The sequence below is a fragment of the Carlito syrichta genome, unplaced genomic scaffold, assembly GCF_000164805.1.
Source record: "Carlito syrichta isolate Samal-C Ts95f unplaced genomic scaffold, Tarsius_syrichta-2.0.1 Scaffold222157, whole genome shotgun sequence".
Taxonomy (NCBI): Eukaryota; Metazoa; Chordata; class Mammalia; order Primates; family Tarsiidae; genus Carlito; species Carlito syrichta.
In genome coordinates this window covers 84,439-99,551 of record NW_007166253.1, presented here as the reverse complement: position 1 = coordinate 99,551, position 15,113 = coordinate 84,439, and the positions used below count along the sequence as shown (strand labels likewise).

The window sequence follows — 15,113 nt, the reverse complement described above, 5'->3', positions numbered from 1 at the left end:
GGTCATAGGCGTAAGGACCATCTCAGGTGGTTTGTTCTATAGCATTATTGCCACAAGAACTAATACAATATCCTCTAAGTGATTGTTACATTGGTTATTGCTACCATGCCTATATATGGAAGCCCCTATGTACTCTGAAATTTTGAGAATTCTTGAATTCTTAATAAAGTCCCCCCCTACAAAAAAGAACCATCTCATAACTAGGATACTCACACCTGCAATTAAAAGGAGCATATAACGTATTGTCTAAACTAGGACACTTTCAAGAGTGAAGTGCTGTTAATTAACTTTGCCGGAATAACAGACATGACCCGGGCTATCCCAGGACGTCTCGCTACCCTCTCAGATGTGGGTAAGAAAATCCAAACCCCCAAAGCACATCACTAGAGAGGAATAGATTCCTTGTGATAGAGCGAGGTGGTGACTAATTGGAAGAAGTTATAAAACAATCTTACAATGCTTTCAGTTAGCATCATAAATGTTTACTGACATTTGGACACTGTAACTATTGCAGAATAAGAAATATCCTGGGATACCAGCATCATGTGAATGAGATTGTGGAGATGTGCGTTGACATTGGTTTCCATACATGAATAAGGCTCTGGATGTCACTTACAGTAGTCTAGGATGGTAAGAACTGAAACTAAATGTGTAACAAAGAATGTCTTCTCTTACAGCTTATCATGGTTATAGCCAAATGATGGAGTGCTTGCAAGGCTATAAGAGAGTTAACAACACCTTTTGCCAAGGTAAGACTCACTGAATTCACTGATCTGAACTCAACAATCATTCTGGCTTTTTAGAAACTTGAGTCACTTTGCCACGTGTCGCTCATTAGCCCAGCATGTGATGGCCACACGGTGAGCCCCCTCAGGTCCACTCCATGTTGCTCAGGACATTTAGAAGTTTAGTGTGTGATTGCTGGCATTGTCTCCTTGCCACTGAAACATACTGAAACTTTTTAACCTCTCTTGGTTTGTGATAAAATATACAAGAGTTTGGGCCAGCAGTGGTGGCTCATGCCTGTAATACCAGCACTTTGAGAGGCTGACACAGGAGGATTGCTCGAGCCCTGCAGTTTGAGATCAGACTGGGCAACATAGCAAGTCCATCTTTCCAAAAAAGAAGGAAAAGAAAAGAAAAGAAAGGAGTTTGGATCTTACACAGAGCACCATGTGATCTCCATGCTGGTCACCTCCTACTCCTGCATGGGAGCATGCACACACACGTGCTCACACACACACGTGTGCCTAGAGGTACTGTTGTCATTGACGCATGACTGGGTTACAGGGCTCCCTTTCCTGCCGTCATCAGGATATTACTGGCTGTTTTGAAATACTCAAGTACTAAAGGTCAGAACGAACACACTTTGCCAGGCAATACGGAAAAGTTGTGCAGCTAAATGTGAAATGCCCTGAGCACATGTGCCCAGTTTATTTTGACCGATACACAGAGTCATGCAAGTAAGGGGGACTTCAGAGATCAACTCATCCAGTGTCTCTACTTTATGAATGCAAAACCTGCAACCCAGAGAAGTTAAGTGACTTTTCCATGGCTGTTTACACTGAGATAACTCAGGTTTACCAAGGCCTAGTTTAGTACTCATCTCTGATGTCAAATTGTGCTTTCGTTACTTATGGGGAGTCCAGAAAAATGCGTCTAATTTTTCTTTACATTGTCAAGGATGAAGGTTTCATCATTAGTCACTTAAAAATTTGTGTACATTGAAATAAACGGAGAAACAGAATGCCTCCCAGAGTCTAACAGGGCCAAAGCCATGTCGAGACACAACACACATCTGACTCATGGTCTGGGGCTCTGTGTGCTTGACACACATGTCTATAGGATAGAGTAGGTTAAGGTCATGCTACAGGGTGTAGTGTCTATAGGATAGAGTAGGTTAAGGTCATGCTACAGGGTGTAGGTTAACTCACTATTGAAATGGCTCATGTCAAAGGAATATCTTAATGATCTGAGAATTTTCTTGAGTAAGTTATCTATTCCACAGAGAATCGGTGTTACTTGTATGCTATATATAGGATCTTTGCTGACTTAAAGAATTTTCATTTGAAGTGCACATAGGGCCATTGTTTTGTTAAACTCTGGTGTGTCCAACAAAGAGCTCAAGGCTCTTTGAGCTGTGGCCACCATGTTTCTTGGCTTTGGCCTCCCCTACCTTGGGGAGGTGAGTCCTCTCTCTCTCTCTCTCTCTCTCTCTAATTTACTTTCTAAATAAACTTTGCTTGAAAACTCAAAAAAAATGAAGTGCACATAGGTATAGTATGTCTTTAAAAGGCATTGCGTTAAAATATTATAAGCCCTCATCATATGTGACAGGATGTTGAGAAAGTTAGAATTAACTGCTCAGGGAGAGGGCGCTCCACTCATGACACAATTTGAGAAAAATCTGCAAACCTTAGTAACATGGGGTTGATGGATTAATCTACATTCTCTAGAGTCAGTAAAATTTAAGATATAATTCAATTAGATTAGATGACTGGAACAATGAATGAACAGGTTAAGTAAATGAACGAATAGATGTTAGAATGTATAGAGGTTGCCCAAAAAATGTGTACTCATTTTAAGAGATGTTATCTATGTATCATTTTTCGAAGTTGAATTAAACTACGGTAACAATGTGTAGCTCAATCACCATTTTTTGTGACCTGTCTGTCGCCAGGTGACACTAGCATCCATTTGATTGATGCCATCTTTTGGGGGCACATCATGCTTAAAATGTGTATACCTTTTTTGGCACCCCCAGTATATTCTTTTTTTTTTTTTAGTACATTCTACGAGTATAAATCAGAATATTGTCCTATGGATTTGGGTAAAATCTTATAGCCTCAGCACATTTGTAGTATGCATTCATAGAAATTAAATGAGCAGCACAGTGGAAATAACACCCTCATGCAAGGAGCCCACCAGCCTGGATTTGGGAATGGATGTTCTGAGTTCATTGTCTTTTGGATAATAAGGTCAGCCAAGCTTGTGAAAGGCCTGGAAACAGGAGTGTGGTTAGCCTGGAGAAGTAAGGATTGGAGAAAAACAGAATGGCTGCCTTTTAAACATGCCTTGACACATTTGTAAACTTGCCATTAACAAGACATACTCAACCACAGGAGCACTTCTGGAAACAGGGGACACTTTGGTCCAGGGCTAAACCTTATGTGATGCCCAGAGTTTGGTTCAGGGAACAGAGTGTGTCAATAACATCATAGAACTAGAATGGACTTCTGGGATCATCTAACTTTATATGCTGTGTAGAAGTACCCTACTGAGTCCCTGGCCAATAGTTATTAAGTACCTGTTGGATCATCTCTGTGGACAGGAAGCTCAGCCCTTCCAAAGACATTTCATCACAGGGCTGGGGAACTCTATTCCATAGAAGAGGCTTTCTTGTCCTTACATGAGACTCCAGGACAGAGGAGGGTCTTATTTATCTTTTAGCGTTCAAATCCTGCTGCCTGATTGTTAGACACTTTCCTTAGAATGTCAGGTGAGCAGGACAGTGGAAATAACATCCTTGGACATAGTGCCCATTGGTCTGGATTTGGGAGTATTTGGAATAATTTGCAGGAGAAGACATTTGGTCCTGAAGTTTTCTTTGTAGAAAGTATTTTAATTATGTTAAATTTCTTCAATAGCTATTGTATTCAGATTTTTGTTTACAATTTTGTGTCAGTTTTGATAATTTTACACTGGAAAATGTTCATTTTATCCAAAGTTGCAAGTTTATTTATATGAGCTTTTAAAATAATATGCTTTTGTTACCTTTTTAACATATGTATATAATGACCCCTCTGGCCTTTTGGTTATATTGGTTATTTGCGCCATATTTATTTTTCTTGATTAGGATTGCCAGTAGTCTGTCATATTTATCAGTTTTTTAGAAATAGTTAATTTTGGCTTTGTTGAAAATATTTGTTGTCTACTTCACTAATTTCACTCTTTGTTTCCTCTTTTCTTTTCTTTCTTTCTTTCTTTCTTTTTTTTTTTTTTTTAGTTGGAGTCTCACTCTGTTGCCCAGACTGGAGTGCAGTGGCATGCTCCTGGCCACTGCAGTCTTGACCTGCTGGGCTCAGGTGATCCTTCTACCTCAGTCTTCCAAGTAGCTGAAACGACAGGCATGTACCACCATGCTCAGCTAATTTTTTGATTTACTGTAGAGATGAGGTCTCGCCAAGTTACCCAGGCTAGTCTTGAACCCCTAGACTCAGGCAGTCCTCTCACCTCAGCCTCCCAAAGTGCTGGGATGACAGGCTTGAGCAACCATGCCCAGCTGGTTTCCTTTTTTCTACCTAACTTTTTGTTGAATTGCTGCAGTCCTCTAAGTTTTTCAGATGCATGTGTAGGTCACTGATGTCAGTCCTTCCTCTTTTCTAAGATATAAATAAAAAGCTGTAAATATCAACCAAGATTCTGACTTCAACAGCATTCCTTGATTTTGTAACATATTCTTATTATCTTTAAGTTCAATTTTTTAAAAATTTCCTTTTATTTAACAGATGTATAATAATTATGCATATATACGGGCTACATAGTGATATTTTGATAAATATAATGTAGAGTGATCAGATCAGGGCATATCCATCATGACAAGTGTTTATATTTATCATTTCTTTGTGGTGAGACTATTCAGTATCCTCCTTTTAACTCTTCGAAAAGATATTATTGGGCCAGGCTCAGTGGCTCAGCCTGTAATCCCAGCACTTTGGGAGGCCAAGGTGAATGGATTGCCTGAGCCTGCGGGTTCGAGACTAGCCCAGGCAACTTGGCGAGACCTCGTCTCTACAATAAACCAAAAAAAATTTGCAGGGCGTGGTACCACGCACCTGTAGTTCCCGCTACTTGGAAGGCTGATGCGGAAGGATCGCCAGATCCAGCAGGTCGAGGCTTGCGGTGGCCGGGAGGGAACGTGCCACTGCACTCCAGTCTGGGCGACAGAGTGAGACTCCAACTCAAAAAAAAAGAAAAGATAAGATATATTATTGCTAATTGTAGTACTCCAGTGGTATACAGAACTTATTTCTCCTAACTAGCTATAATTTTGTATCCTTTAATACGATCTCTTCCTATCCCTCCATTCCCCCTGCCCTTCACAGCCTCTGGTATCCTGTGTTCTACTTTTTGTTTCTGTGAAATCAACATTGAAGATTTCCGCATATGAACGAGAACATGTGGGGTTTAACTTTCTGCTCTTGACTTGTTTCTTTTAGCATCGTGTCCTCCAATTACATCCATGTTGCCGAGAATGACAGGATTTCATTCTTTTTTTGGCTGTGGTAATCCACTGTGTTTATACACTCTATTTTCTTTATATATTCATCTGTTGTTGGACACCTAGGTTGAGTCCATATCCTGGCTATTGTGAATAGTGCTGCAATAATAATTTCAATTAAAAAATTATTCTCGGGCACATGCCTGTGGCTCCAGCTTCTTGGAAGGCTGAGGCTGAAGGGTCATCTGAACTCAGCAGGTAGAGGTTGTGGTGACCATGATCGTTCTACTGAACTCCAGCCTGGGTGACAGAGACACCAATTCCAGTAAACAAACAAACAAATAAATAAATATTTGTTTATTTATTACCTGAAAAAAATTATTCTCATATCTTTATTGACCCATGGATTGTTTGGAAGTGTGTTGCTTAAGATCCAAATATTTATGATTTTTTTTTCTTGTATCAGTTGTAGAGAGAGGATCTTAAAATCTCCGCTATGATTATGGAATGGGTTTTTTCCTTTCCTGTCTGGCAAATTTCCATGTGTTTTTTGACATTTATGGTGGGTGTCTTATAGACAATGTGTAGTTGGGTCTTACTTTTTTCCTACTTTCTGATATTTTTGCCTCTTAGTTGGGGTGTTTATTGCATTAAAATCTAATGTAATTATTGATATTATTATATTTAGGTCTACCTAAAATCTTGGTCTCAGCAGATATTTTTTGTTCCTCTCTTTCCTTTTCTTTAGAATTCCGTTTTATCTATGGGCTTTTGACCAACACCTTTTGCGCTATTTGTAAGCAATTGTTCTAGGAATTATAATATACATTTTTATCATTTCACAGTCTACTCAGGGTTTGCGTGGTGTCACTGCACTAAGTATAGAGACCCTTGCCACAAGAGATCTTCTTCCGGGCCTGAGGGTCCATCTCTTGCTGCTGTGCTCCATGCCACACAGTGATAACTGCCATGAGTGTCCCTCAGACAGACTAGGGTTTCCTCCTTCTTTGTTTTAGAATTATCTGTTTATACTGTATGTTAAGTATTTGCTTACATCTCTCTTCTGACAGGCCATGCTCTCTCAAAGATCAAGGACCCTGGCTTGGTCACTTTTGTGAACCTAGAACCCAAGCTCATTTTATATATATATTTTAGATTGATGTGAAGGAAGAAAGGTTTCATTTGCTATTAAGGAGATAAAAGGCTGATTATAGCTTTATTTTAATTGGCCTAGCACCAATGACTTACAAATAAAAGCAAGATATTTTTAGTGATTCATGCTAAACTATATATCTAAGCCCAGTAGTCATAAACTTACCAAGTTGGAAGTAAAGCTGAGTGATAACTTAATAAATTAATTTGATTTTAATAGCTGAATTTAATGTGTGCCATATGCGTTGTTTAATAACTACTTCATATCAGTTATCTTCGTTGGTCCTCAAAATATCTTCCTGAAGTGGGTTATATTATCCCCATTTTGCAGATGGAGAAATTAAGACCAGAGAGGGTCACTTAGGCAGCATTTGGCTGATAAGTGCTATATGCAGAATGACTTACAAATACAAAATATCTTGGTTTTATTTGTAAGCTAGAATTCAAGCTGTCAGCCATCTTGTTCTGTTGGAAGGAAATGGAACTAACATTTATTGATCGCTTACTATGTGTCAGTTCATGTGCTATGTACTTTATTTAATCTTTAAAACAACCTGTGAGATTTGGGTATTTTTAATCCCAATGAAAAACTGAGACACAGAGAGAGTAAATCATTTTCCCAAGGTCACACAGAAACTTAATAATAAGCACAGCCAAGATTACACTCCCAAGCCACCTAGGATCTCTTTCATCAAATATATATATTTGATTATATATGTATAAAATCACTAAGGCAGATACTAGCTAATTAAAAGAGATGATATGCAATCTGTGTTGCGAGATAATAGAAGTCAAAGCAACTAATATTAGTTTGGTTTTGTTTAATAAAAAATGATGGTTTTTCAACACATTCCTTCTACTTGGTTCAAAGTTTTGTATAGTTTATATTCATAAAACTATCACTTTTAGAAGTGGAAGTGCAAATTTGCAAGTAACTACTTCCTGTCTAGTCAGCAGAATAAAATGAAGAATTCTTCAAATAATCACATCGGTTTTTGAACAGCCTTTTGTAAGTTTTGTTCATACTGAGCATATCAAATGGTTCCGATTCGGTCAGTGCCACTGAAGGTCCATCAGTAACACCAAATCCTGGCTTGGGTCTCAGGAGGATATTTGCAAGCAGTGTTAGACTTTTTGGCAAGGATTCCGGAATGAAGTATCACAGAAAATTCCATTTCATGGTGCTTCAAGGAGGCACCGCTAAATTAAACTACAAAGAAGTTTGACTCATAAAATAATATGATTTCATTCAGCGTAATCTATTAAAATTGCAATTGAGAGAAGGGCTTAATTTCACTCCCTTTGTGATGCAGTTGGGCAGTAAAATGAAATAGAACATTCTCGCATTACACATGTACACTCAGTTCTCCTGGATCCTTGAAGCATTTTTATTTTGTTTTCCTAAAGTTTTTCCAAAGGAGCCCATTTAGCATCTAATTACTTGTGCGTCCCACATTGTTCTTACTGTCTAACATCTTCTCCATTTACAAAGCGCTTTTAAAATTAAAGTGATTAATAACGAGAATTACATTGATTTCCTTCAATCAAGTGAACTAATGTCCTGAAGCAACTTTTGCTAATGTGTGCTCCATAACAAAGAACCAACTGTGCACAAGTTAATTTGAGGAGCTTTCAAATAATTGCCCTGAGTTGGGTTTGTTCTCCTCTCGAGTGGTGCTGTAATTATCTTTTCAAAGGAATGATTTATTACATGCGCACACATGGACCTCTCAAACCTGTCTCGCTACCCTCAGCATCATGGAATTGTTCTAATTTGCTTCATTTATCATAACAAGCACACAATGATATGTTCTGGTGGCTCCGGGGTGGCATTTGGCATTTATCAGTTGATTATTATGCTGACGGTTTGATGTGGAACTGGAATTGAGAAATGAGAATTCCCATGCCTTGCTGGCTTCCTATAAATTAGCCCAGTTCTTTCCTGTATTGGAGTACTCTCTCTGGCCCGTGCTTTGCCACGAGGTTAGGGCCCTCTTAAAAATCAGACGTAAATCTTAGTTTTAAAAATAGAATTTGGAAGACTGGGCGTGGTGGCTGCTGCCTGTAATCCCAGCGCTTTGGGAAGGCGAGGTGGGAGGATCGTGTGAGCCCAGGGACTTGAGACCAGCCTGGGCAACCTAGTGAAGCCTCATCACCACAAAACAATGGAAAATAAATAAATAAAAAATGAAAAGATGATTTGGTTCTGAAAGTCCTCGGAGATCAGTCTGTTTGGCAATATCTTTTATTAAAAGCCAATATCGCTTTTCACGTGCTAACATCACTTACCAGTTTTATGAGTTTACAGAGATAAAATCCACTTCATGCTGTTTTCCATAATTTTTAGCATGTGCTGGGGTGCTATGGGCAGTGCCAAAACAAATAACTAGATGACATTGTCTACTTTTATAATTCAGTGTATGTATACTCCACGTTCAGGGATGGTCTTGAAAACTTTTTAAATGATTCAGCATTCCACAGACATTCATTGCTGGGGCACTCCTAGCCAGAGACCGGAGATATGTGATAAATGATGAGAAAGGCATAGTTCCTGCCCTTAGAACTTATTGTAATTAAATCATTTTGAATCAGCACGATGCAATTTGCTCTATTCACTCTCCCAACTGGCTGAATTGAAGCTGACTCCAGATGAGACCGTTAGGGAAATGTGAAAGGGCTACCCACATAACTTTCTTTCAGCGTCATTTGAGCACATTGGTGGTTTTGCTTTAATAGCATACATTTGCAAAGCAGATACATTAGGGCACACACATACTCATGACCAAAATGTTCTCTGTTGGGCTCCTTTGAGATGGAAAACCTCCCCAAAGTGCATCTGAAAGCAAATTTTATTTGGAATAAAGAAAAGAAAAGTGCGTTTCCCCCCCCAGGGGTCAGATCTTTGTTATTAAATAAGACTCACCATCTTGATCCGTATTCCACATAAGTAAGCAGCTCACAGGACTTTGGGTTCTGAAGGGCTTATCTGTACCAGGGGCTCGCATTTTAGACCCATTAACAATGACAAGGACATGTTGAGTGGGAACTGCAGTTTGGTGAGCAAGAAAAGAAACTCAGCTTTGAGTGGTCAAGGAGGTTAGATCAATGGGGACTCAAAGGGGTGGCCCGGAGAGCCTACTTGACTGGAGAAAGAATGTGGCCTGCAGTCCAGTGCTGGGGAAAATGGACAGGGAGGGTGTGATGAAGTGATTTGGAATTTTAAGGTGAAGCTCTTCTAACTGATTGCATGCACCATTTTTGCATGCAGTTAATTGTGGGCTTTGGGTACCATGCTGGAAAGATAGTGATTGAATTTGTACCGCTTTTAACACAAAGCTAAAGAAAAATATTATTCATGACATGTATTAAAGAACAGTCAAGCAGGCTTTATTTGGGGAAACTATTGCAATAGAAATAGGAACCACCGCGGTGGGGTTTTGTAGTAGGGGAGAGAAATTGGGCTCAACTATGAATACAGCAAGGACAAGTGGGACTCGACAGCCAAGGCAGGAGTGGGGTGAGGGTGACGTGTCAGTGAATGAAAAATTATTAAGAGGAAACCTCACAGGTCAGGGCAAATTCTGGCTAAACTGACCTAAGGTTATTCCTGCTGAAGGGATGGTGGGGTAGTCAGATATCCCCCGGGGGCTGGTGGGAGAGAGGAGCCTCATTAGAGGCTGGAGTTTTCTGGCTAAACTGACTTAGCAAGATTCTAGCTAAAATTGGAAAATGTGGAGACCAATACAGAAACCCAAAGACAAGGTCTAGTTGAGAAGAGAGTTCAGAGGAGCCTGACTGGTGTTGGTCAAGGAGAGACTCTGCCAATGAAACCTTCAAAGGCCATTGAGACTTCTGCTTTCTAGAAGTGGGGAAACCATGAATTGCTCAATAAACAGCAACACCAGGAGTGATCTTAGATGCTGTCTGATGCTTTTACTAACTAGATGTAACTATTCAGTTAGTCTTTTTCAGTAGTTTCCTTTAGAGTGGTAGAGTGCTCTAAAGTTCACCATTTATTCTTTTTTTTTTTTTTTTAGCAGATTTGCTTGTTTTAAATGTGTCTGCTTTGTAATCGAAACAATTTTTCTCTAACATTGTCAGCAAGCCATTGTACCTCCTCAATTTTATCTTGAAGTCTTTAACAAGCAGAAGAATATTTATGGCCCTAGAGATTTTGATGTGTTTTTAAAAAGCTAGAATTTCTTTGGATTCGGAGGCACGCCCCCTTCTCATGTCTCTTCTTCCCCTTTCTCTACCAGTCGACGATTTCTTTAGTAAAATAATCACATAGGGTCTCGATGCAGCCGGGCAGTTTTGCTGAACTGGGCAGGGGTAGATGGTCTTGTTGAGGTTCAGTCTTGCATCTGTGTTCAGCTGATAGGGTCCTGGCTGGCTGGTCCTAGATATCCTCTGCTGGGATGACCCTGCTCTCTTCCACATAGTCTCTCATTCTCTAGTCAATTGGCTGGGCTCATTCTCATGGTGGTGGCAAGGTTCTCAGAGGAAGATGGTGAACACATGCAAAGTTTTTTGGGCCTGGGCTTGAAATGGACATCCGGTCACTTCTATTCTAGTGGGTGGAAAAGTCTCAAGGTCAGCTCAGGTTCAAGGGGTGCAAAATTAGACCCCACCTCTTTATGAAGGGTGCTACAGAGTCAGATAGCAAAGGACATAGACTCCAGGAGTGATAGAGAATTGAGTCATTTTAAAAATCAGTCTACCACACTCTGATGGTGAAAAAACATAATTCTGGTGGTTATGTTAAGAAATTGATGGCTGGGCGCGGTGGCTCAAGCCTGTAATCCCAGCACTTTGGGAGGCCAAAGTGAGGGGATTGCCCGAGCCCATGGGTTCGAGAACAGCCTGGGCAAATTGGCGAGACCTCATCTCTACAGGAAATCAAAAAAATGAGCCAGGTGTGGTGGCGCACACCTATAGTTCCGGCTACTTGGAAGGCTGAGGCGGAAGGCTCGCCAGAGCCCAGCTGGGGCGGCCGTGAGCGTGCCACTGCACTCTAACCTGGGTGATAGAGTGAGACTCCAACAACAAAAAAAAAGAAATTGAATGGCTATATTTTTAAATAAACTTTTAATCAAATTATCATATATCGAACAACACACAGATTTTAGGGTATAATTGTAGGAGTCTGTAGCTCCACAAGTTATCACAAAATTAACAGACCACAGCTGTCTAGTTGTCACCCAGGTCAAGAAATAGAACATTACCTGCCCTCCAGAATTGTCCCCTTTGTCCCTTCCCAATCTTTTCTTTCTACCCCTTTTTTGGGAGTAATCAACACCCTAACTCTTACAACTACAGATTAGTTTTGTCATTTTATGAACCTTCAAATCATTCTGTAGGTATTTTTTTTGTGTCTGGTTCTTTCACACAGCATTATGAAGGGCAAAGTCTCAGGGCACAAAATAAATGTGCAAAAGACAGTTGCATTCCTATACACCAACAACAAACAGGCAGAGACCCAAATAAAAAGCACAATCCCATTCACAATAGCCACCAAAAAAATGAAATGCCTCAGTGTCTTCCTAACCAGAGAAGTGAAAGACGTTTATGATGAGAATTACAAAACACGGCTCAAAGAAATCCAAGAAGACACAAACAAGTGGAAAAATATTCCATGCTCATGGATAGGAAGAATCAACATTGTTAAGATATCCATCCTACTAAAAGCAATCTACAGATTCAACACAATTATCTTTTGGAGGGTGGGCTCCTTGTAGTCCAGGCTTCCCCACTAGGTAAGTGTTCTAGGAGCCCATTGGCATCAGTGTACCAGCTAGTGTTGTGAGAGGCTCCATTCAGCTTCAGTGTATTTTTTTTGGAGGGGAGGAAGAGAATCTTTCAATAGGCTTACCCATTTCATGATGAGTGTGCCTGCCCCCATGACCCACCCCTACTAATTACCCAATGTCACCCTGATTGACCTTTTTTTGTTTCATGGATGAAAAAAGTCCTCAAAGGGAAATGTTTTTGTTGATGAGGATGAGGTGAAACAAAAAACGGCTGAAGCACTAAAAAGCATCAATGCTGATGAGTTAAAAAACTGTTCTGAGCAGTGAAAAAAGTGTCTTGATCAGTGGTGTATTGCATCAGAGAATACTTTGAAGGTGACTGAGTTTAAGCATGGAAGAATAAATACACAATTTTTGTATAAATAAATTCCAGGGTTTTTTTGGGGGGGGGATCCCCCCTCTTATGTTCCCAATACAGTTTTGATATTCAGAGTTCTGGCTAGTGCACTGATGATCTCCAAAGATATTTTTATTTAAAATCTTGTCAACGCTTTTAGCCTTCTTCTTTCATGTTCTTCTGCACCTCTGACTTCTCTGCTTTCATGTTCTTCTGCACCTTTGGCTTCTCTGTCTACACAGCACTGCTCTGCAGTGCCATTAGCATAAGGGGATTGAGGTGGATTGCTATGTTTCCTTTTTTTAGAAGGAAATCGGAGAGCAGTGTGGTATAAAGGTGAAACTTAGAATCCCTCGTTCTTGCTATATATTTGGGAAATAATAGAAAATGAATAGGTCTGAACTAAGACTGGAGTCAACCTGACTTGATTCACTTCTTCAGAACACTTCCAAACAGGTACTATTCTCTTTGTTCAGCCTGTCAGAGATTCATCATAATGTCCTTCTGTATGTAGTGATTTAATCCCAGAAAATGTAGGGTACTTCTTGTGATGGAAATCATCTTTTACAAACATCAGTGGCTCAGAGGGAGCTGAGATTTTGTGATTTGAAGGTGCTACTTGACTGCCCTGGGCACGCCCTTAGAACCACGGTGGCAGTTTCTGGTTCAAGTGTGCACAATATCTCCTGTAAACATTTCAGCAGTTTTGATCTGGATCTGAACATCATTTTTCGGCCTTTGCTAGTCAGTTTTGGGATCCATTCCTAGGCATTTTAAAATCCTTTTTTTCTGGTGTGTCTTCTTCTTATGTTCGTGTCACTGGGATAGGATTCAAAAAGGAAATGTCTGTTTATTTTATATTCACTTTTCCTCAGGAAAGAGGTGGCGATGTGAGTCATTGACACGCTGTATTTTTCAGTAGCCTTTGACCTTAATCTCTGGACTGTGAGGTCAGTGGGAAGGTGCCCGTTATCTCATCAGAGATGAGGCAAGCCTGTGATGGGTTCGTGTTACCTCAAGGGGAAATCCACATTATGGCGGTAGAGTCAGGAATCTGAGACCAACCGGGCAAGTGTGTGCCATTAGCAACATCTTCCCTGGGTAACACATGTGAATCGGGGTATACATACAAGCCATTCTCTGGACTCTCAAAATCTTTGACCATGTTAGGGAGTCACTCCCACAGCAGGTTGACTCCTTTCAGCGAGGCTAGGGATTGAACTCGTCCCGTGGTGGACTAATGTTCATAATCGCTGGACAGGGTCGGGGTAGGGGGAGGCTTTGGCAGCCATGGGGCCTAGATAGAAGCAAATAGAACCACGAAGAGACCCATACGACACTTTTTGGGGCCACCCCTGGACAGCAGCATCTCCCAAGATGTGCTCCACAGACCACCAGTTCATGGGGATGTGAATAGACTGTGTGTGAAAAACGGTCCCACAGCCCCATGGGTAACGAACACTAAGTGAAACACAGCAAAACGATCTTACCAAAGGACTTCTTGAGTTTTTAACATACTCACATTTACAGAGTCCACAGCATTTTGCTAACATGTGTTACCCCAGAACCCATCTCTTTAGCAGAGGTCTCACAGTTCATGTTTTATATAAAATTCCTTGGGCAAAATGGCTCTAGAGCATCTATCTTCAAACATTCCTTTGTTCACTATCTCCCAGAATAATTCTCAGAAGCATATGTGTTCACACATCTTAAAGCTGACATCTACATTTTTCTTTTTTTGAGTTGGAGTCTCACTCTGTCACCCAGGCTGGAGAGCAGTGGCACACTCACGGCCACCCCAGTGACAACCTGCTGAACTCTGGTGATCCTTTCTCTTAAGCTTTCCAAGTAACCGGAACTACAGGTGCATGCTACCATGCCCAGCTAATTTTTTGACTTATTGTAGAGACGAGGTCTTGCCAAGTTGCCGGGGCTGGTCTTGAACCCATGGACTCAAGCAATCCACTCACCTTGGCCTCCCAGAATGCTGGGATGACAGACTGAGCCACCGAGCCTGACCAATGTCTACATTTTTAGAAATAGAAAACGTCAAATGCATGCAGTAGACCCATCAGGGCATATTTGTATATGTGTGTGCTGTCAACATGTCTTCCTTAGAACCTGTGAGCCACAGAACCGCTTTGCCCCATAAGCGAGCGTGCCCACCATCTCTCCTAATTGACACAATCAGACCTCCTTAGGAAACACATCAGACTTACTGCTTCTCCTGTGACTGTCCCTCAGGGGCATGTATTTGTGATTTGTTCATTTGTTTGGTGACTACAATAAGTTTATATTGCAAGACAGTGTACCTAGAAAGCCTAGAAGATTCTGGATAGGCAAGAGGTTATGCCTTGACTTGGTCAGGAGCAAGAAAGCCCTGGGGGAAGGGGAAGACGGGAAAAGAAGACTGGTGAATGTGTTCTTAGGCAGATCACTAAAAAAATAAATAAATATTAGAAGGCTGATCATCATCGAGAAACTGATTCTCTTAAAAGTATCCAAGCTTGCTGGGTACAGTGGCTTCTGTCTATAATCCTAGCACTTGGGGAGGCCGAGGCAGGAGGATTGCTTGAGCATGGGAGTTTGAGAT

General features: G+C 40.7%; 1 protein-coding gene across 1 annotated transcript in view; it reads left to right on the top strand.

Annotated features, from left to right (window-relative positions):
- Positions 1-15,113, top strand: part of LTBP1 (latent transforming growth factor beta binding protein 1) — a gene marked incomplete at its 3' end in the record, with an annotated part of 310,157 nt that overhangs the window by 212,261 nt on the left and 82,783 nt on the right. The window contains exon 8 of the mRNA XM_008051691.2: positions 678-749. Coding sequence (XP_008049882.2) covers positions 678-749 — 72 coding nt within the window. The remainder of the gene's footprint in view (positions 1-677; positions 750-15,113) is intronic.